Source organism: Mytilus edulis, chromosome 9 (genome assembly GCF_963676685.1).
Source record: "Mytilus edulis chromosome 9, xbMytEdul2.2, whole genome shotgun sequence".
Classification (NCBI taxonomy): domain Eukaryota; kingdom Metazoa; phylum Mollusca; class Bivalvia; order Mytilida; family Mytilidae; genus Mytilus; species Mytilus edulis.
The window spans coordinates 15479266-15504066 of NC_092352.1; the positions used below are offsets into that span (position 1 = coordinate 15479266).

Sequence of the window (24801 nt, forward strand, 5' to 3'; positions counted from 1 at the left end):
TAACTTTAGATTGAAAAATCAAAAAAAATCCTTGATCTCGTAGAATTTAATATCTCTGAAAGAGATGATTTTTTTCATTTTCTCTTGTTGTCTCCAAAAATAATGTGGAGTGATTCAATTTGAAATGATTAAGCCAAAGCTTGTGACTCGTATTATCAAATATACATTGATTACATTCATATTGGTTTGCATTTCACAATTTTTGAGTTAGCATTTCGTTTAAAGTATGACAAAGCCTTGCACAACGGAGATTGCACATTCAGGTATAGGTCTACACAATATAAGAACAAAAATGAAATAATGAAGTAAAATTGTAAAATTTTATCGTGTTACTGATTTAAAGTAACTGTTAAAAAAACATGTATACTAATTATGTTTCCTTAAGATCTTGCCACGAGCAGAGAGACAAGTTCTAATTAATTTTATATTTTTGGATTAACAATAGCAATCAATATACTGGACAATTGATCTATCAAATTAATTACTATTTAATGATTTCAATACACATTTAATATATCAAATCTATCAAAACTGAAAAAAGTCCAGTTAACCGGTTAGTGTTTTTTGTATTCAGTATTCGTTCGTTCAAGTTAACCTGTTAACCTGTTAACCTGTTAACCATTGACAACACTAATATTTATACATGTAACTAATAAATTTCCAGAACTAAGGTATCTTCAATTTAATATTGTATTATAAATACTGAATGTAAAAAATATGCTTCTGTGACAATAGAAACAGATGACCAATATAGAATCTTAGAGTGTTACACAAATTTAAATGTAGATTGGATAAATATTGTAGCACAATTTTTTTTTCTCCAATCATAGTACAATTTTATCAAATGATATGATGTATCATAAGCTATGAAAAGTAATTTTTATTGCGAAAAAAATGTTCCGATGCATATATTTTGAATCTTATCTAGTCATTTATAAGGGTTATCTCATCATTACATTGTAATAACTATACACAGTATAGCATATGATATTTACCCACCTGCCTATGAGATATGCCAGTGGTATTGTTGCCAGTAGAAATGAAAGGAACAATACAGCAGCAAACAGAGAGTTAGATCTAGATGTTCTGTAGGGTCGTACTGGCTGTACACAGTTTGTCAATAGGGATATCTGAAAAAACAAAGAGTTTGATCTAGAGGTTCTGTAGGGTCGTACTGGCTGTACACAGTTTGTCAATAGGGATATCTGAAAAAACAAAGAGTTAGATCTAGAGTTTCTGTAGGGCCGGACTGGCTGTACACAGTTTGTCAATAGGGATATCTGAAAAAACAAAGAGTTAGATCTAGAGGTTCTGTAGGGTCGGACTGGCTGTACAGTTTGTCAATAGGGATATCTGAAAAAAACAAAGAGTTAGATCTAGAGGTTCTGTAGGGCCGTACTGGCTGTACACAGTTTGTCAATAGTGATATCTGAAAAAACAAAGAGTTAGATCTAGAGTTTCTGTAGGGCCGGACTGGCTGTACACAGTTTGTCAATAGGGATATCTGAAAAAACAAAGAGTTAGATCTAGAGGTTCTGTAGGGCCGTACTGGCTGTACACAGTTTGTCAATAGGGATATCTGAAAAAACAAAGAGTTAGATCTAGAGGTTCTGTAGGGTCGGACTGGCTGTACAGTTTGTCAATAGGGATATCTGAAAAAACAAAGAGTTAGATCTAGAGGTTCTGTAGGGCCGGACTGGCTGTACACAGTTTGTCAATAGGGATATCTGAAAAAACAAAGAGTTAGATCTAGAGGTTCTGTAGGGTCGGACTGGCTGTACACAGTTTGTCAATAGGGATATCTGAAAAAAACAAAGAGTTATATCTAGAGGTTCTGTAGGGCCGTACTGGCTGTACACAGTTTGTCAATAGGGATATCTGAAAAAACAAAGAGTTAGATCTAGAGGTTCTGTAGGGCCGGACTGGCTGTACACAGTTTGTCAAAAGGGATATCTGAAAAAAAGTATGAAAATGTTGTACATCACAAATCTCCTTTCTAGTTGCTATGTTGACTTGATAATTTAGAGGTAATGATTAATTAATTATGTTTTCCCCTTGTGTATGGATCAGATTAATCTAAATTTTAAGAATTTCTACCACCCCCCACTTAATATTGGACATCATAGTGGCTTTTGTTTTTAGTTCCTCTACTTTGCAAGTCAATTCCAATTTAGGGAATTAATCATGTTTGAAACTGCACCTTGTGTTCTGTCTTGATTATCATAAAATATAACAAAATTTGACAAATAGAAGTTCAGCAGGTGAAAAGTGTAATTGTTTTGTATATTATTGAAGAGATCACATATGACCATTGTCATGGATGAATTGTACATCATGCTGTTCGGTGTGAGTCAAGGCTCCATGTTGAAGGCCGTACCTTGACCTATAATGGTTTACGTTAATAAATTGTTACTTGGATAGAGATTTGTCTCATTGGCACTCATACCACATCTTCCTATATCTATCATTTCAACATTTGAAGGTCATCAACGACATAACAAACAGCCAATGAAAATGTTGTAATGTCTCATAAATCTATATAAGCAAATCAAACTACTAGTAACAAATTTTAGGTATCCCTTTTTAGTACATATATCACATTCTGAACAGTGTGATGCAAGAAATAGATAACAAGCCAACCATAAGAGCAAGTTTATTAGCTAAGCTTTGATGGTGGACTTTATCAAAGGATTTTGAAAGTCTAAAAGCAAAACATCCTTTTGAGTTTCAAAATCTGGACACTGGTAATAAGTTGGGTCTTTCCAGACCTTTTACACCTTAACCCATGTTGACTGTCATTTAGTTATTTTTGAATCAGTGTGGAATGTCTAGAACATACCATTATATTTGGTACAGTTGGAATAATAAAACAAACAATAAATTTTGGGTAAATCCATAAACATACCTTTCTGACATAAAAAAAGATAAAACATTTCAGGAATCCTAATATTGGGGTCAGTGGACAGAAAAACAGTCCCATCCTGCAATATACAATAGTTATAATAAATACATTATGTATCAGAATGCGAATTTTCATATATTACAATCTAGTCATCTAGGAACCTGTTGTTCAGTAGTTGTCGTTTGTTGATGTGGTTCACAAGTGTTTCCTTTTTCTCGTTCTTTTATATAGATTAGACTGTTGGTTTCTTGCTTGAATGGTTTTAAACTAGTCATTTTTGGGGCCCCTTTGTAGCTTGCTTTTCTGTGTGAGCCAAGGCTCTGTGTTGAAGACTGTACTTTGACTTATGATGGTTTTTCTTTACATATTTTGATCTACCGTATTGCAATAATAATAACCTTTGCAATAATTTCTGAATTTACAGTATATAATCATTACTTACCAATTGATTAGGAATTTTCTTTTAGTCCATACAAATATTTGTAATGTTTTAGTATATTTCATTGAATATTTTACAAAAAACAATTTTACACAATTCCTGATAATTGAAATATCTATTGAACGTTCAAACGGTAGGTATTTAAGTCCCAATTTAAATTTCGAATTTTAGAGACCCCTTTTTCTCAGGTATCAGTTTAACTTACAAGAAAGGATTGAATCTTAAATGCACGCTAGTTTCTTCAAATTACAATGCTCAATGAGGTAGATTCATTTTCATTTTTGTAATGTAACTTTTAACTTAAACATTGTGTACATACCAGCACAAAGTCTGTGAATAAACAATATCTAATACAACTTTAGGCAGATCAAATTCTTGTTGTCCTACCATATTCACTAGTTTGTTTGTATTGTGAAATTTCTTGTATATGATTCTAAAATGAAAAAAAAAATAAAGTGTCATATTCAATAGTGCAATAATGTTCTAATAAAGACTTATAAACTTTGCACATAATACTTAACCAACAAAATGTACACTCAAACTCCACTGTTTGTTAAACAATAAGAATTCTATCTTTTTTAGTCTAGTTGAAGCAGGGTGAACAAACATACAGCATCTTCTCATCATAGGCAGATTTAGGGGGAGGGGCAGGTGGCCTGCCAGGCCTCCCATTTTGAAGGGGGAAATTTGGATGATTATATAGGGAATCACTGAAGCATGTTGGAGTGGGCCCCCACTTTTTCTGGATCTGCCACTGCTTTTTTATATCTTAATATAACATTTACAGTTATCATCATGAATATGTAAGATATGCTAGCCATCAAGCAAACAATTAATCAATCAAACTGTGTTACAGTAAAAAAAACTATGAATATTATTTTTCAAGGACTTTATCAGTTCCCCGTCTTTTTTTCATGGAAAATCATCTCCTTACAAATCTCAAAGCATAAAAAATAGTGCACAGTTTTAAATTTGAAAGAAGAAAACTTGATCCTTTTAAACCGCTTTATATACAAAATCATAACTGTTTTTACCTTCTTGGAAACTCTACCACAAATGTAATGATTACACCAACTAGAAAGTCTAGAATGATCAATTTGTATATTTGCTGTCCTACATAAGTCTCCCAACACTGTAAAACACACCAAGAATGCAGTTTTTATATAAAATATATACCACAATATATATCTGAATGAAATGCTTTAAATTTACATCATTGATTTAAACAATATCCCTAATGTGCCTTAAAGAGAAGAACAGAATTATCATATGTAGAAAAAATCTTTGTGCAATGATATTATGGACATGCTTCTATTTTAAATACTTGTTACTGGGCTTCAATATTTGTGCTGTTTTGAAGAGCAAAGGATCATACAAAATATAAAAACTTCAGGGTTATCAAATCCTTTTATGGGAATTTCATTGTGTGAAAAAAAAGGGACTTTACATTTGGAACAGCTTTGACTTATGTTATTTTGGAGTTTGCTAAATTGGGTAAAATTGAATTTTGCATGGATCCCAAAATATTTAATCACATATGTGTAAATATATCATCTTCCAAACCCACCAGGGATTGAAAAAAATGTAATCATAGATTATTGTCTTTCATCTCCAGAAGATTGTTTTTCTCACTAGAGACAATACGGCAAAAGTGAGAAAAACAATGGAGTTGAGATGACCAATGATAATCGTTTTTAGCTATTTTATGAACAACTACGTTATAAGTTTCATTGACAACAGACATGTGCACCGTTAGTTTCCAGAGATATTTTTTTTATATCACTCTAAGGCAATTATCAGTCAGTAAGATCAAAAGAAAATTTTGTAAAATAGCGATAATAGCCTATAAATGTATGAAAATTGTTCGTGATATTTGATGCAACACACAAATTCATGAGAAGTACGTTATATAAACCTTTATACTGGTTGTGCCTTGTTGGTTTTGATCAGTGACTTCCCATCTTTGATTTCCACAATCTGACCTATAACTGTCAGCAGGGGAAGCAATAACACGGTACAATGATCCTATTAAAATCCCAAGTGAGGCTAATCGTAGTAATATAATCCTAAAAAAGGAGAAGAAAATATAGAATTTGTTTTTAGAAGTGCATGTACAAACAAAAAAATCTTGTTGTCGATTGTTTATGTGTTACATTATTTGTTTTTAGTTTTCTCTTTTGAATTGTTTTACATTGTCATTTCGGGGCCTTTTATAGCTAACTATGTGGCATGGGATTTGCTCATTGTTTAAGGCCATATGGTGATCTGTAATTGTTAATTTCTGTCTTTTGGTCTTTTAATAAGATTTTATAACACCGTCACAATATGAATTATTTTCCAGAATTCTAAAGCTAAAAATAAGACCATAATCATGAAAAGTGGTGATAACATATATAAGGTTTTGCAATATCAAAAACTATTGCTAGAAAAATAATAACCATGAATTTTCATTACAGATGAAATAAATACAGTGACCTAATTCTGTTATTTGCATTTATGATTTTTATATTAGAAAAGCTTAGTTCAAACTTTAAGATGAGAGATTGGCAACAAAATTAGTGATGTATTAGTTATGTTAATAATGAATTAGTATCCCTCCTACTGGAAGGGTGAGTGGTAAAACATATAGTTATTCATATAATAATGGAACAACATTTTTATCTGACATGACTAATTTCCAGGCCTTCTCTGTACGAACCTTAATAAAGTTATTCGAATCTCAAACACAGGTGTATAGTCTTCATATGTTACTAGCTTGTTGAATATCAAAGGTACTACCACATTCAAAAGTGTTATAGTAATGGATGGCATGTACTGAATTAAGGCTTCAACAATGACATTGACTTTAGAAGAATCATTTTTCTGTAGCTGTAAAACAAAATAAGATATTTAAGTGATTAAAAAATAGAGGCATTTTTTTCATGTAAAAACTGTACATAGATTGATACTTGAAAAAATGGAAAGCATCATTCCTATAAAAATATAAAATAGGGTGGCACATTGACATTTTGTAAGAGAGGTTTTGTAAAAATATAAAAATACAAACAGTGGTAGCTACAGATATTATAATAATTTGTATCCATTTTGTAGGCATAAGAAAGGCTCCTTTTTTCACAGGGAAATAATTTACTTGTATTATATGGAAGAATAGCTGCAAATGGTATTGAAATATTCTTTGAAATTTTAAAGTTTTGTCACTGGTTTCGAAGAAATTATTAATCCTCTTAAATCTAAAGGTATGGCAAACTCTAAAATCATTTGTGTTATAATGGACAAAAGTTACAATAAATTTCTACTACTAATTTGAAATTTTAAAATCACAGTATGTCAGAGAAATTTTCATTTTCTTTCATTTTCAAATTTCTGGTTGTTAGCTTTTGCTTTTTGCAAAAAAGTATTAATCATTAGAGATGTGCAAAACATTTTAAATTGATTGCCACTTGGTTGAGCATAACAATTGTTAAACTCACTGAAATAGATCTTTAATCCTTTTGGCAAGGGGGCAAGCAGTGTTTTTCTTAATTGAAATTATATCTCTTAGGTTTAATTTTTAAGTTTTTGAATTCATGGATTCTTTCTTGTCTATGTACATACTGGGTATTAAGATTGAATCTTTCATTGATTGATTGATAGTTAGTTGCTTAAAAGTGGCTGTACATTTCAATACTTATTGTCAATGAATACTGAATCAAAGCAGGGCTCTTATTATCTAGTGGATTGAAGGAAGTAAAAACACATATCCAAAAATAACTGTCACTCTATAATAACTCAATATAACCTAAAACAAAAAGTAGATGTTCAGCAGATTGGAAAAGCCCTATCACGTTATAAACGATCACTGTAAGATTAGAAAAAAGACTTTAATATTGATATGGCCTACAAAAGATGCATTACTCTGAAAAAGAAAAAAAAATGCCTTCCAAAGAATTATTACCTCTAACATCTTTTCATTTGTGTAGAAAATCAGGTACAAAGATCCACCCAAGGCAGCTATAACAAATATATTAACAGCTGTTCTAATGAGGTAAAGTTTGATCTTATCTTTCAAGGTAAGACTTTGTTTCCTCCAAACTAATCTCTGTGTGTCCAAGTCTCCCTTAAATGAAAAATATAACATGTAATTTCATCTTTCATTGCATTCTATATGCATATAAGGAATTAGTATTTTATCTTGATAGTTCAAACACCTTCCAAATATTGAGAATACTCTAGTCATCAGATAATGAGATATATAGTTAGTTACTGATGATAGATAGGAATATATGAACACCTAAAGCATTGTATGTGAAGGACATTAAGCTTCAATAAAGATAAGATTTTTCATGAAATTATTATATTCCAGATCACTACATGCAAGATACAACATCAGAAATTCATGCAACATATGAATAATGTTTTGTCTATTTACTCTATTACATCTTTGTTATCTTTTAAATTTATGTTATGCATGAGTTTTGACATTACTAACTTCAGAAATTTCCTGTTTGAATAAGAAGACTTTAAAATTTTCGACCGTTTCTTCTGTATTATTTTTAAATGGACCATTTCTAGCTTATCACTTCTTAACATTCATAATAGCATAACTTTAATAATTGACATCACAATAGAATGACCCATAAACTGTCAATATGTAACATAAAATGGTTCAATTAGCTGTTGTCTCATCCAATGAAACAACAAAACTTTTGTCCATGTTATAATAGTTACTTTTTTATTTTATTTTTCTTGTGTCAAAGTACATCTATTTTTTTGTTTTGAAAGCTTTTACTACTTGAAAATTGTATCTTTCCTCAAAATATGATTTTTTTTATGTAAGATAAATTTTACTCTTTTAGTACTGGTAAATTAAAGTTCCTGTACTATGTAATCCTACCTTCAATCTGTATAACTTTTTTTAAGATACCTTCAACTCTTGAAGAAAGTTTTGATGTCTCCTTTTAGCAGCTTTTTTGTCATTTATACAGAAATCCCAACCTCCACAGAAAACTTTGTTAGTGTACTGGTTTACTGTGCTGTCTTTGTTCATAACTCCTTGTTTGATACCTTTCCCTGTACTAACAAAAAAAATATCAGTTCACATTTCAGGTTTAACAAGATTTGTTTTTGCAATTGATATATTTCAAATTAAGGATTTTGTGATTTTTGTCAGATTTCCGGAATCCTCTGGTTTTATCCATTTGAATGCATAAACAATTGTTGCCCATTGACCCCCATTTTTCTTTTTATAAATCTATTACATGTATAATTATAAGCCATCTGTAAAAGTCTTATAAAATCATTGTTATTTTCTAATTGTTTTTGAGAACTTTAACTTGTCAATAATAAAGCTATGAAAAATCAAGAGGGAACATTTTCCAGCCAAAATTTCAATGGCTAATATCTCGAAAACAAGCACATTGACCTATTCTCAGATCCGGACATCCTGGCATTCACATTTGTCAGGAGGTGATGAAATCCGGAATCCTCTAGATTTTTCATCTATTTGAAGGGGATAACTGATTATTTATATTGCCGATTATTTTTTAACCAGAGGTTATAGTATGTTCAAAATCAAAATGGAGATAGTATATAGTGTCTTTAACAGTATTAAAAGAGTAAAATTACTATATTCAACTGGGTATGATATATATCAATTAAATTAATTTGCAATAAGTCTATGGAAAATCTAGAGGAATCTTATCCGCATCACCTATCAACATTGTTTACATAACAAAAATGCTAATCATTGATTGGTCAGTTACATGTTGTGATGTCACTGCAGATCTGAGAATATTTTATTTGGCTTTTTTTGTTTCTTTTATTAATCCCCTATCAATATTTACTAGTGTTATGAAAAGCTTTTTCATCTATTTCATATCACAAATTCATTCTTTCTCAAAGTTAAATTGTGTTTTTATATTAACTGCAACAAATAAAGAGATAAAAATACATAGAAACCACTGAAAATTCATTGAAAAGGGGAGATAACTCTTCATTTTGTACAAAATTTTGTTGCATTGTTAGTGCACTTTAAAATCATTTTCTGAGCCATCCACTGTTGATTCAACAATATCTTTGACATATATATCCTTTGTATGATATAAACATTGCATTGGAACCAAAAATTCAGTGGGAAAAAATTGTTGTGCCACCCATATCATTGGATTTGCCTGATATTTACTTGGACAGCCTCTTTAAAATAATTGCATGTTTTAGTTATAATATTAATCAGCTTTTTGATTTTTTCTTTGGAATTATGTTTCATTTTGTCATATATAGGCCTTTTATATCTTATGGAACAGTATAGGTTTTGCTTATAGTTGAAGGTAGTAAGTCGACCTGTAATTGTTCAGATATTGTCCTTTTATCGGTTGATAGTTGAATCATTTTGTAATCATACTACATCTCCTTATTTTTATTTCAAATAATCTTCTCTCATCATGACATCAACACTTTTTTTTTTTATTGAGGAGACAAGAATGTCAAAGCTAATTTTTTTTTATATATAAAACTTAAGCAAATAATGAAAGTCTTGACTTATATGTTTAAACCCCAATTTGCCTCAAGAACAAATAATTGCTGAAGAGATTGAACAATATGTGGTTCAAATTTCGACCAGCAAGAAATATTTAAGGGAGATAATTCAAAATATATCAAAGTAAAAAGCTGTGCTTACTTTCTAACAATTAGGAAGAAGCTAATTAAGAAAGATCCTCCTGTGGCCAACAAGTAGGCCAAACTCATATTATATGTCTTTTCATTCTCTAACAATGTCTTGTTTTGATAAGCACCATAAAACAGGACAGTCTGCTCCATCCAGCCCTGCAATACACATAAAAAAAATCATATAAGCAACACGCAATACAAGATTGACACTAAAAAAACATTAACAACTTTGTGGTTCTTGGTAAGGTTTGTTTTGCTTAATCATTATTTTCTCTGTAGTGGTCTGTGAACTTTTGTCTTTTTTTTCAGTTTTGTTTGTCATGGTGTTGTCTGTTATTTATTTTTTAATTAATGGTTTTGACTGCTCTTTATGTATTTTTTATTCATTTTTGTTGAAAAAGATTTCAACTGAAATATATTCTATTTATAATGCCAAGTATCAGACGTAAGATTTTGAAACTCAGTATTCCTACAAATATAATTTGGTTTATCATAAAATAAATCATGCAACTCTGACTGCCATATGTACTTGAATGGAATAGTCAATATTTTTTTAAGTACATGTACTGGTTAAAATAATGAAACTCACAAATATTTTTGTTTTTAATGTGAAAGAGCTTGTTACCATAGGTACAGCCCAGTGGGCCTAACACCTTTTGGCAGGAGCATATACAAATTTTATTACCACAGTAAATTTTAATGTTCAGGTTAACTTTATTTGTTTGGATAGATTGTTTCCACAGATATTGCTTTACTTTTGGACGGAGGATGTTCTTCCAAAGGAGAAATTTGTAAAAGAAAAGTTAAATTTAACCCAAAAAAAACTTTATATTTTTTCTCTCATCCAGACCTGCCAACTTTTGAAAATCTCCATGGGGGATTTAGCGCGCGACCAGATTTTTAAGGGTTACAATTTTAGCGACTTTTCTGTGTGCATTGTTTTTTACTCTTAAAATAGTCTAAGTTCTCTTCTTTTTTCTTTTGGTATACTCATGATGAGCTTGTAGGCCTTGATTTCTTTTATTTGCATGATTCTTGTACTATTAAATTATAAAATTGACAAAATAACTGAAGAATAGAGAAAAATGGCATTAAAAATAAAGGATTCAAAGTAGACCCCCCACCCCCTTTTTCCCCCTCCAAAGACCATCTTATCTATGAACCTTGACTCAAAAGACCTAAAACTACATGTCCTAAAGTTAGAAGGATGAAGACAGATTTTGATAAAATTTAGTCTTACTTATGGTCTTATCAGTATCAATGAGAAAATGGATAACATTTGAGTTATCTTTCTTTGTATTCAGAGGTGCTCTTACCGGCGGAGGCTTATACCTATACAGTAACACAGTAGAAGTGAATACAAAATGGCGTTTATTTAAAATCAACAGACACACGACGTCTGGTTTCAAAAATTAAACGGATTTCAAGATGAACGATGTTTTCTTGAGAGTTCATTACAGTTCTCATCTTTAAATTAATTGTGATTTTGTTGTGTCATCTATATCTTCACAATAGAGGGTGGTAGGAGGGGTCCTGATCCCAAAATCCCGGGCTTAAAAAACACGAAATCCAGAGGTCACGAATTTAAATAAATTTAAATCCTGACATCCCAAATTCGAAAAAAGAATTCCCTGATCCTGAAAGGGTCAATCCCGAAATACTGAGCTTAAAAACACCCAATCCCAGAGTCCTGATTAATATGTATTGACCTTCATTTCCCACATTTTTACTGCTTTTTGATGTCAGTGGTAACTTATATATGTAAATATACAAATACTGAAAATAGATATACTTACAGTTCCCTGAAGGACATCAAATATCTTATTTCCAATATTCTCAGTATCTGTGAAATTTTTTATTGATTTTCCATACTCTTTAGTACATGGTATTGTTTTATTACTAATGGTGACATTAAAAGGGGAATCAGTCAGGATCAAGTGGGGAACCAGTGTCACACACATCATAATAACCATCATGTAGAGATTCATAAACATCAACCATCTAATGAAACGGAAATAGTTCATTATAGCCGTCCCAAATCTACCTACAAAAAATACATATATATATGTCTCATTATAGCCGTCCCAAATCTACCTACAAAAAACACAATATATGTCTCATTATAGCCGTCACAAATCTACCTACAAAAAATACATATATGTCTCATTATAGCCGTCCAAAAAATACATATGTCTCATTATAGCCGTCCCAAATCTACCTACAAAAAATACATATGTCTCATTATAGCCGTCCCAAATCTACCTACAAAAAATACATATATATGTCTCATTATAGCCGTCCCAAATCTACCTACAAAAAATACATATATATGTCTCATTATAGCCGTCCCAAATCTACCTACAAAAAATACATATATATGTCTCATTATAGCCGTCCCAAATCTACCTACAAAAAATACATATATATGTCTCATTATAGCCGTCCCAAATCTACCTACAAAAAATACATATGTATGTCTCATTATAGCCGTCCCAAATCTACCTACAAAAAATACATATATATGTCTCATTATAGCCGTCCCAAATCTACCTACAAAAAATACATATATATGTCTCATTATAGCTGTCCAAAATCTACCTACAAAAAATACATATATATGTCTCATTATAGCCGTCCCAAATCTACCTACAAAAAATACATATATATATGTCTCATTATAGCCGTCCCAAATCTACCTACAAAAAATACATATATCTGTCTCATTATAGCCGTCCCAAATCTACCTACAAAAAATATATATATATGTCTCATTATAGCCGTCCCAAATCTACCTACAAAAAATACATATATCTGTCTCATTATAGCCGTCCCAAATCTACCTACAAAAAATACATATATATGTCTCATTATAGCCGTCCCAAATCTACCTACAAAAAATACATATATATGTCTCATTATAATCAGTCCCAAATCTACCTGCAAAATATACATATATGCCAGCATCAGAAAATAGTTCATTATAGCTGTCCCAAATCTACCTGCAAAATATACATATATGTCAGCATCAGAAAAAAACAATTATAGCAGTCCCAAATCTACCTGCAAAATATACATATATGTCTCATTATAATCAGTCCCAAATCTACCTACAAAATATACATATATGCCAGCATCAGAAAATAGTTCATTATAGCCGTCCTAAATCTACCTACAAAAAATACATATATATGTCTCATTATAATCAGTCACAAATCTACCTCCAAAATATACATATATGTCAGCATCAGAAAATAGTTCATTATAGCCGTCCCAAATCTAACTGCAAAATATAACATATATATGTCTCAATATAATCAGTCCCAAATCTACCTGCAAAATATACATATATGTCAGCATCAGAAAAAAATAATTATAGCAGTCCCAAATCTACCTGCAAAATATACATATATGTCTCATTATAATCAGTCCCAAATCTACCTCCAAAATATACATATATGCCAGCATCAGAAAATAGTTCATTATAGCTGTCCCAAATCTACCTGCAAAATATACATATATATGTCTCATTATAATCAGTCCCAAATCTACCTCCAAAATATACATATATGCCAGCATCAGAAAATAGTTCATTATAGCCGTCCCAAATCTACCTGCAAAATATACATATATATGTCTCATTATAATCAGTCCCAAATTTACCTCCAAAATATACATTTATGCCAGCATCAGAAAATAGTTCATTATAGCCGTCCCAAATCTGCCTACAAAAAATACATATATATGTCTCATTATAATCAGTCCCAAATCTACCTACAAAATATACATATATGTCAGCATCAGAAAATAATTTTTTATAGCCGTCCAAAATCTACCTGGGAAAATATACATATGTTCAGCGTAGGAATTGGTCTAAAAGGTTTAAAACTAAATTAAACGAATACAACTGATCAAATAAGAAGAGTAACTGGAAAAAATAAGAAAAACACACCATTTACATATGTTATTCATCATTTTACAATATGAGACATAAAACATTTAGTTAGAAACTCAACTGCTTTTATTCCTGAACGAAACACTTTTATTGCAACTTATTGAAGTAAGTAAATTCCATTATCTCCCCTTTAACAGTGAAGATAATATTACTTTATGGCTATCATTAGAAAGTGTTTTATAACACTAAGAAATCTCATTATTACCTGTCTAGTTGTTAAGAGGAGTATAACAATTTGCTAATTTCTCTAGGCAAGTCTTAAAAAACTATTAGATATGTTGGTACCACATGAACACAAACTGACTACCTGTAAGCCATCATTATGCTTTAACCAAAATTCAGATACATTTGGAAATGTGAGGTAATACCAATGGCAAAATATCTGATTTTTATGTAAAATTAAAGTTTTAAACATCAACTTTCATTCTATTAAAGCATTTATTTACCTTCTACAGTTTTGAAAGAACCTGCCCAAGGCTCCAATATTTTTGCAATATTTTGAACTTGTTGTGTAAAGGCATTCCATCTCTAAAAAAAAGAAGAGAAAATTTATTCTGAAGTAGTAACAAACAAAAACATAACAAAACTACTTTGTTTTTTTACAGGTAAACATGTTTTTTTACAGGTAAACATGTTTTTTTACAGGTAAACATGTTTTGTTCAGGTAAACATGTTTTGTTCAGGTAAACATGTTTTTTTACAGGTAAACATGTTTTGTTCTGGGATCTACAGTGAGCAAAATGTAAACCAATAGTCTTTCACCAATTATTGCGAACCCAATGAAAGTTTACCATAGATTCACCTGATAGTTACCTGTCCATTTAAACTTTTGGCAGTTCTATTGTCCCATTGAACAAATACAACTGTGTAGTTTATTCACTGGGAGCTTTAAATTTTCTTCTAAGAGAAATCTATCACTCATTGATAAATCTACCTGAGTAAAAAAAATTATCTGCTAAATAGATAGAAATAACATGGGTTCGCAATTATGTAAAGGGAGATAATTCAACTATGTAAGTCATAACGTCATAGATTTATCTCCTCGTGATATGTATAGTCTTTTGTTTTAGCCTTCCTATAACTGTTCAGAGGACATCAAAGATGGAAAAAAAAACACAATAAACCTAGTATTTCAGCTTATTCATTAAAAAATTTGAATGATGAAATTGTCATATGATATTGTTTATATGAGGCATATTGTATATAAAAATAAGTAGATATGTCATGATTGCCAACTCGCCACAAGAGACCAAGTTGTGTAGAAGGTTAGCATCTATAGGTCACTGTATGACCTTTATCAATGAGAAAAAACAATAACTCATAACAAACTATATAATGTATTACTTGCAAATATCATTTAATGGTTTTAAGTTTCTGAAAAAAAATTACTCATTAAGTTAACCTATGGTAATGAAATTCACAATTTTTAATATGTTAGGGTATGTCAACAGTTTTCTTAAAAAAAAAAAAAAAGCCTTGTTTATTGGTTGGAGGTTTGGGAGAAAAAATGTTCTAATTTCTGACCTGAGTCTGTCTGTGTCTCCATCCTGCAAATCCTTTCTCAGTAAATTCAGGCTCTTGAAGAATTTTCTCTCTACAATCACAAATACATATAAAATAAGAAATAAGAGCAACAGAAATTATAATGAGTGGTCAAAACATAAGTAAAAATTCCTGAAAAAAAACTAATGTAAATTCAGAAATTTATGTGTGCCTTATAATAGAATGATTGTGTACATGATTAATTTTTACATTTGCAGGAAATGGTACATACAAGTTATGCTATAAAAAAATAAAATGCACATTTATGTTTTAGAGAAAACCTCTCATTATTCACAGTAATAAAAGTATAGCAAAAATTTTCTGAATTTACAAAACCATCATCAACTTAACAAAAACAATATGCATACATGTCTACAAAAAATAAGAACAAAGCAATTAAAAATCAGGTCAACAAAAACTAACACATAAAACACTGTTGTTTGCTTCAAAATCTGTTAAATAAAAAGGATTTTATCAGGTTGACATTTTGTAATATTAGGCTTCTTATCTAAACAGCAATATAAACGAACAAACCTAAAGATATTAACAACTCCATGTATTGTGTCTTGTTCTTCTAACATTTGTTTTTTTTCTTTGAGTGTCACTACACTAACTCTATGGCTAGGAACATATCCTTCTGTTATGACAGATTTTCTTTTGACGGTCGATCTACGGTGTGAGGCTGCCCTTGAATGTCTGTCATTGATAGGAACAGCCTTTTTTCTAAAGACATAAGTCTTTTTTCCATCATCCAGGACAACATGAGAGTTTTCTCCCCTTTCTGGATGTCTCATCTGCACTAGATCTTCTGAGCAATCAAGACTGTCTGATTTATAATCACTTTGAACTTCATGGCTGTCAAAGGCATTATTTTCAATTCCATGTCTAAAAGACTTTTTTCTTTCATTAGAATTATCTGTCAGGTAATTTCTGGGTGAGATGTTTTGTACAAAATTTCCTTCATAGTCTGGTCCCTCTTCTACTGAATCATAGATCTCTTCATTTAGGCTTCTACTATTACTATCAATGTGACTGAGGTTTTCAGATGCTCTGCTCTGATCTGATTGATAATTGTTTGCTTGACCTGTGATGTAATCCCTATCCTGCAAGGACTCAGAATGTTTGGGATACTGAGCCGAATGTCTTTTCTCTCTGGTTTCAAAATGTTTGGGATACTGAGCCGAATGTCTGTTCTCTCTGGTTTCATTTCTTTGTTTACTTTGGAAGTCATTAGAATTATGATGTCTGTGACCATAATCAGAACTTGCATTAGTTGATCTAATGAAATTTTCTGGATAATTCTGTTCCATATCATATCTAGAGGACCTTTCATTTCTACTGTTATTTCCTTGATTAAAATTCCTGTATGAGTTTCTATGGTGTCCATCATCAAAATCAGGAGAATTGGTCTGATAAGGTGCATCATAAAACTCTTCAGGATAGTCATTTAAATTTCCATTATAATATGCATCTTCACTTCTTTCATATGATTGTCTTTCAAATCCAAAATCTCTATGTAAGTTCCCTTCAAAATTCATACTTGAATAACTGAACGTTTAATAGATTTCAAATTTCTGATATCCTTGTCCCTTATACTCAAACTGAACAAGAAAATAATCAAGTTTAAGCAAAGTACATATCAAGCTTCTTCAGACCCAATACAAAAAGTCCTCATAAATCAGTGTCAACAGTTTACAGATATTTGAAATCAAATTTTTACAATCGATAAAAAATAATTCATTATGTAAGAGACCAAACAACCAAGGTATGCTTTGAGATCGTAATTTTCACATGGCGATTGAGCATGATCAGCATTTATAAGTGTAATTTATAGTACATTTCTACTGATAAACTGCTATCTTTCCATACAAAACAATCAACCTTTAAGACTTAAGACAGTCTTTTATCTGAAATTCAATTATATACTTACCTTTGGTATTATGAGAAAATTGAAATTGAAATCAGGGAGAATTAATTATCCATAATTGAACCTTTTATTTGTAAATGCTACAGCAGCACAACCAATCCCTGACGTAAATCTACTTTATGATAATTTGTGGAAGAGACTAGTTTAAAAAAAAAGGGTCACTAGAGCTAAAAAATGCTTTGATGAAATTATTTTTTATTGCAATTGCAGTCAGGTATTTTTGTCTATTTGGAGATCTTGATATGCTAATCTTAATTTTTTGCTGTTGAAATGGCCACTTTATCTTTTATTCTTTTCAAGGCAATTTCCAATAATAAAGAATTTTGGGGATATAAGGGCATTCTTCCAACAAGGAGTCAATAGAACATTTCCTTTATTTGATAATATGTAGATCTTATTTGTTGTTTCCAGTTTTTTCTACCTATTTTATTTCTGAGATAAAAGCCAAAAAGTTTAAACATTGTTTAAGAGGAATAACTCCTTGAGGCGACAATTCATAGTTTGGATTATGTTCATCTATTTGAAGATTTATCTTGCAGATCATATTTGTTGTTTGTAAAAAGAAAATACTGAAGCCAAAAATGGTTAAAAATTGTGTTTCAAGAGAAATAACTTTTCTAAAAAATGATTGAATATTTGGTTATGCTTTTCTAGCGGATGTACTACTAAGGAAAGGCCACGAAATTTGAGCTCCCGAAAAATAGAATATTACGTTGGATTTTGGTAGTGATTCTGAATGAACTAGTTGAGAAGTATTTAATATAATGATTGTTTGTGTAAAGGCAAATCAAATTTATCCAAAAAATAAAGGTAAACGTGAAGAATTTGAAAATTCTTAATCGTGCGAGATCTTCAATTTGACAAGACTATGTTGCATCGTCCTAATAGTATCCTATTGTTCTAAAGATTGTTTTCAATATGGCGCCTTAGAAACGGTACCTCAATATAGATTTAAATATGTATATATACTTGCTGTTTAGCTGAATTTGAGACTTTTTGATAAAAAAATATGTCTGAATACTGTTTTGACACCAAAACTGCTACGATTCTTGACAGTTTATTACAAGTGGTGCAAGATCTTCAGCATCGATTTGTCAAATTTGAACAGCAAATGGAGAAGATAAATGTTATGCAATCCATGGTGAATTTACTCGCCTGAAAAAAGTTAACTATGTTGAAAAGCACCTGGAATGTGCAATGAATAGAAGCAATGAAATTGAGGGGAGCATTGCAAACATTGGTCATGTAATGCACAAAGTAGTAGATCGATGTAAAGAGAACATTTCAAACATAACAATCTTGGAAACTGCAGTCATCATAGCGAAAAAAATAGATTCTAAATTGCGTAATATGGAAGATGATGCGACAGAGCTTGAGTGGCGCTCAATGAAAACCAACCTCATCTTTACTGGCATCAACTTTCACCCAGAAGAAAACACAAAGGATTAACTTAATTCTTTTATCAAGCAAAAGTTGAATATTGACAAAAGAATCAACTTCGTATGCCTCCATCGATTTCAGAAAAAGAGGTCGCAGAGGTAATCGTCCTATATTAGCAAAATTTGTATCAATTAAGGACAAAGAAATTGTGTTAAAAATTGGATTCAAATTAAAAGAGACACATTTGGAAGTTAAAGAACAATTTCCAAAAGAAATCGAACTTTATACCCAATTGCAAAACAGGCAAGAAAAGAAAAAAGAAAAGTATATACGGTAAGAGACAAATTGTACATTGATGGTGATTTGTACAAACCAAACACTGAAGGAAACGAAAATGTACATGATGTTTGGAGTTTTATATAGCAGAGAAATATAACAAAACAATACGAAAGATGAACCTCAATTACCGCAGCTTGAAAGGTTTCCACGTATTCAATTAAGATTTGACTACCAAACAATAAAGAACGCAGACAAATTCTGGAAGAAAATCCTAACAATTAACAGTGTTTTAAACATGAAACCAAGATATTCTACTTTAAAGAGAAAAGGGAACATTATTTCGTTAAATTATTGCTTTGCTATTAATCATTTTTTTTAAAGACAATCCGGTACATGTTTAAATGTTTCTATGAAAACCTCTTGTTTCACCATTGCTGTGACACAGAGGGTTACTTTGTTATCATTGTTTTCTGTTATACCATTGTATCCACAAAGGTTTTCGGAATAAACTTAAAATCTATAAGATAAGGTTTTTGCTTGCTGTTTTGGTTGACTACAGGTTTTTTTTCAATTTTTATTATAGCTTTTATCTAATAATACTGGTCAAAATCAGAGACATAACAAACATACTATTTAGATTAGAAATATGTAGGAACATGAATGTTTTGCAATTTTGGTAGAAAGTTTGTGAAAATGGTAATTCTTTTAAAACTTTTATACAAAAAACACATATGATATAGGATACAGTATGCAGAAAAATAAAATTTATAATCCTCATAACCAATATAGTTTGAAAAGTAAACAGTATTTAGTAACTATTTTAACTACCAATAAGGCCATATATTAGTCTTGAATATTTACATTGGAAAACAGCTGCTAAGATTGTCCTTAGATTACCTATTGACAGGTGAGACAACTTCCTGGTTTTATCTCTAATGACCTCTATAAATGACCTTCAAAGCATATTAGTTTACATGCATTGTGTCAACACTGAAAATATTAAAATTGATGATAAATCAATATCCAAATAAGAGTTCACTTATGCTTATCCAGGGGAAATAACTCAAAACTTTTTTGTTGATTTAGAACTAGGTTTTCTTTCTGAAAATTATGAATGGTTTGGTCATTGTATTTTAAAATGTCTACAAATTTAAAACTAAATGTTTTTCCACTCTCAAACTCATAATTGTCTCCTAATATAAATATATTGTGTCTTTTTCTATCTACTAGATATTTGTCAAAAACCAAAAAATCTATAAAAATCACCGTTTGAGAGCAATGCATGTACCTCCTACTGACATGGTTTTGGTCATATAATTGGAAATTTCATAATTAAATGGCTGATAATTTTTGATGTGACATTGCTACTTTATGTTATTGGTTAACTCATTTATATATCAGCACTTTATTAGAGTATATACTAGTACCTACTTGAATTTTCTCTTGATATGGATAGGTGCAGTTATACATTTGATACTTTCTCTTCTTTCCAGCAAATCAGCTCTTTCAATGGGATTACCTCCAGTACTACCAAAAGAGGCCAATGATCTGCGTCTTCTCAAAATTTCCTGCTGAATTTCCTCTTCCTCATCATCTGAATCCTGCAACAATCCTGGAATAGTGCATACTGAGGAATGTCTAGCTATATGCTGAAAACTTTGTCTTCTTTTTTGTGCTGCTTTGCTGGAAGCTGCAAGATGTGTATCTGACAAAATGCCTCGTTGACTAGGTAAGCTTGACAGAATGGCAGCATGGCTTCCTCGCCTCCATCTTAGATCTTTTTCTGGAATTTCTATTATTTCTGAATAATAAAAAGTACAAGATACTTTTACTACAAAAAATAAATCTACATAGGTATAATGTGATCACATGATAAAAGTTCCTCTTTTACATTTTTTCTCTCTTTAAAACAGGTTTTCTATTGATATCTCTTATCATAATCTTATTAGAACAAATCTTCCAAAATTTGGACTCCAAAAGAAAAACAATTGTAAGATATATTTATTCTGGGTGAACAAATAGAATGGAAAAGTTGTTTCTCACTAGTCAAAGGAAAATACTGGTTCTGAAAAATACATGTGTACAAAATGTATATATGATGTTATCACAAAGGCTCTGACAGGTTACAGTCCTTATTTACATTATACATCTAAATATTGGGATCTATTAATGTACCAACTTTGAGTACCATACAACAAATTGTGACGTAATGATAAACAGGTACTAAAGAGGCATACATTTTCTCTTTGACCATATGGGCAAGCAAAACTAATACAACTAAACAAACTTATCTGTATATCAAAATCAAGTCTGAAACACAACAGTATTTCAAAAGCATGTAGGAGGATATATAACCAAAAACTATAACATTTTGATTTCAGTAAAGATGAAAAAGTTAAAAAGTATCAGAAAATGTCAACTGAGACACACAAAGTGTGTGTTGAAAACTCTTTGATTCTTACAGAATGTTAGGTTGTTGTCTGTGATTCCTCTCTATCTGTTATCTATTGTGACACTGACTATAAAGCTGGATTTAGTCCTGACATATCATAGAGAAGTCAATAATTGTTAATAAATGGTGATGGTAGACCTCACTTTTTGGTTTCATATTGCATTTAATTGTAAGTGTAGAAAAACACTTAGATTAACATCATCTTTTATTAATCAATCATTTGAATTTAGGAAAAATGTCCTTATAAATGAGTAATATGAACAATTTGAAGCTACATGTATAACATACAATGTACTTATGTCAGTAGCCTATTCTTAATTAACCTACATATATTGATATATTTATCACTGCACATTTCATTGTTCGAAATATGCCTATTGATATTCTATGTAGTATTGTTAAATTGCTGCATCATTACTATTAGTATACTAGTTGTATGGGCCGTTGCCAATTATTGTAATTGAGTTTGTGCCAATAAAATATTTGTATTTGTATTTGTATTGGACTATAAGGTAATTTACTCAATTAAATATACTTAATCAATTATGAGATGACAGGTTTTTATAATATAATTTTTAAAATAGACAATAGTTTTCATGGTACATGATTGAACATGTAAAAGAAAGGCAAAATTTATTATCTATAATAAACTAAACCACCTGATTTATGTCCCCTAAATAAAACTTTCATTTTTTTAATACTTCCAAACATATATAAAAAAAAGTTAGAATCAATACCAGGAAATTATTTAAATTAAATGCCTTCACTAAAATTCAATTTATAAAATTGCCTAAAAATGCTTTCATAATCCAATACATTAATTCATTACATTATCTGAGTTATCTCCCCCTCATAAACCTTTCTTGAAAATGTAAGACCTATAATCCAGGTATGACTATGACTCTTGCTGGGACAGTTTGGTAGCCCCTAATTAACATTTTATAAACTTTAAAATTCTTTCACTAAAGTCTTGTGTTGTTCATATCCAATGACCTAACTCAATTTGAGTGTTTGCTTCTTAAAAAGAAACGTAAAAAGAAACAGGTAAATATATAACTAATGAATAAAAGATGATAATGGACATGGAATGGTAAGAGTTTCTCTAAAATTTCCAGTCAATTTGAATGATGGATGTCCTATATGTAAAAAAAAACACATATACTTTTTGAGTATGTCTAATATTTGAAGCTAGTCTTGTATAAATTGAAGATTTTTTTTATAACTGATACCAACATTAACCCCTTTTTACTTTCAGCAATGTTCCGAGTATTCAGCCAAATTATTATGAGAGCAGCTTTGAAAAATTGTTTTAATCTTTGCCATTGGCACATTCCTAACAGTAAGAGATCTTTTAAAATTCTTTAATTTCTTGCCATAACCATTTATGTTAATGCAATAGTGCTAATAAAGTTATCTTATCTTATCTTTAAAAATCTCAGCAAAATTTGTACCTTAAATGTAAATGTAAAAATCAATGAAATACCTTCTCCTGCAAATATTACTGATTTCCGCCTTGATGTTGTTACATCTGTCATGTTTTCTGTTTATGACAAATATGTCAAAGCTAACAGTTTGGTATCCGAAATAGTAATAAATCATTCAACAAGCTCATGAAAAATTCACGTTGTACGTCACTTTGATTTTGGACAAAGAATATACTTTCCAAAACAAGACTGGAACGAATACGCAGTCTGCTGCGGTACAGGCTATGTTTTTTGCCTTTCATTTGACACAAATATCTGTATTCTTCAAAGTACATTTCATTTGTATAGACATGTGACAATTAAATTCACATGCCTATATATAAAAAAGAAGATGTGGTATGATTGCCAATGAGACAACTATCCACAAAAGACCAAAATGACACAGACATTAAATAGCATAAAATATTAATACATTTGTAAAATAGAGATAAAAGTGGTTACCCAGGAGATTCCATGGCTGCATTCAATAATTGCATGACACATACAAATTTATTTACAATAGGTTATCTGTTACAAAGATCGCGAAATTGAAGATACTTCAAGTTGCCCTGTCTACAAAATGATTCTTTAAAGGCGTTCAAATTTCGTGTGTTGCCAAACATTCCAAAAATATGAAACGCCTATAGATATTCAAGGGCGAATCCAGCCATTTTAAAAAGGGGGTCCCAACCCAGGACAAAAGGGGGGGGGGTCAAACTATATGTCCCCATTCAAATGCATTGATCGGCCAAAAAAAAGGGGGTCCCCCTGGATCTGCCCCTGTATATTTCACTGAGATAAGTACATCCTGCGTAAAGAACAAATACGGGAATCCCTCTAATTATTTTACCTCTAGCAAGTTCGATAGGAATTTTTGCATATACGTATATTTACTTCTTCAGAATAATAAATTTTATCAAATTATCATTCACTGAATATATTTACTTAACTTTAAAACACTTTCAAACTCTTAAATGGTGCATATGATGTTACTAATTCATTTATTAAGACTGTAATGTGTTGCATTCCGAAATTGACATATTTGACCTAGCTACGACAACCATTCATGCTGGCTGTCCAAATTCCCTCTCTGAAAAATCACAGTGCCAGCCGTTAACTTCTTAAACTTTACCGTGAAACAAAAAAAAACGGAGCCTGGTTCATGGAAGAGCCTACACAAACGCTTTTACACTTAATAATTATCGGACATAGAAATTACCTTAAAATTGTCCTATTCAGAATCTAAATAATTGACGCAAGCTATACTTTATTGTAGTTTTAACATGGGTAGATATTATATTCGTGTTATTTTAGCCCTCACTTTCGCAAGGACAAAAATAATCACAAATATAATGCCTACGCATGTTAAAATTACAAAAAAGTATAGCTTGCATTAATTATTTCCTAAATGATACCTCAGTAGTTTAGAGCTTCAGGAGACCTGTAAATTACCATCAAAGTGACCATGCATGGTTGTCTAAACTGGTCAATTAAATCTTAATTTAACAGAACAACCAGTTCCTAACAGTAAAATATTTACTGTTCCATATATTTGATAGTGCACAATTTTTAAGCACTGATTTCTTTATTCTTACACCAAGTTTGCATTGTAACTATCGGTAATAAGATTGTATAGAGTAACAGACTGTTTACAAGCTTTGCGTAAAATCTGGATTCAGAATATTTTTTTAAGGGAAAAAACCCCATACCCCCCTTTTTGAAATTAAATTGTCGATCCCTAATTTTAAAATAGTTCGTAATGTGATAACAATATCCAGTGTATGGTATCGACCGTGTTCTTAATACAACTATGGATTTAC

General features: G+C 30.8%; 1 protein-coding gene across 2 annotated transcripts; it reads right to left on the reverse strand.

Annotated features, from left to right (window-relative positions):
- Positions 1–1734: 1734 nt before the first annotated feature.
- LOC139489557 (transmembrane channel-like protein 7) lies at positions 1735–23158 on the reverse strand. Of its 2 annotated transcripts, XM_071276113.1 has the most exons (14): positions 23002–23158; positions 20498–20867; positions 15463–15532; positions 14385–14466; positions 11783–12030; positions 9997–10142; positions 8245–8395; positions 7276–7437; positions 6040–6209; positions 5257–5407; positions 4376–4473; positions 3661–3774; positions 2906–2981; positions 1735–1878 (listed from the first exon to the last, which is right to left on the reverse strand). In XM_071276113.1, the coding sequence occupies exons 1-14, from the start codon at positions 23051–23053 to the stop codon at positions 1750–1752; spliced, it is 2019 nt and encodes a 672-aa protein (XP_071132214.1). In that variant the 5' UTR covers positions 23054–23158; the 3' UTR covers positions 1735–1749. The 2 variants fall into 2 exon arrangements, with proteins under 2 accessions (XP_071132214.1, XP_071132213.1); XM_071276112.1 differs by lacking the exons at positions 20498–20867; positions 23002–23158 and adding an exon at positions 16015–17102.
- Positions 23159–24801: the final 1643 nt, after the last annotated feature.

Excerpts from the sequence above, each read along its gene's own strand:
- LOC139489557 (XM_071276112.1), bottom strand. The coding sequence starts at position 17,018 with ATGAATTTTGAAGGGAACTTACATAGAGATTTTGGATTTGAAAGACAA. Across the intron at positions 12,031-14,384 it reads TTCTTTCAAAACTGTAGAAG|GTAGATTTGGGACGGCTATA; the intron begins GTAAATAAATGC and ends TATTTTTTGTAG. Across the intron at positions 8,396-9,996 it reads TTCTTCCTAATTGTTAGAAA|TACAGGGAAAGGTATCAAAC; the intron begins GTAAGCACAGCT and ends TTTTTTTGTTAG.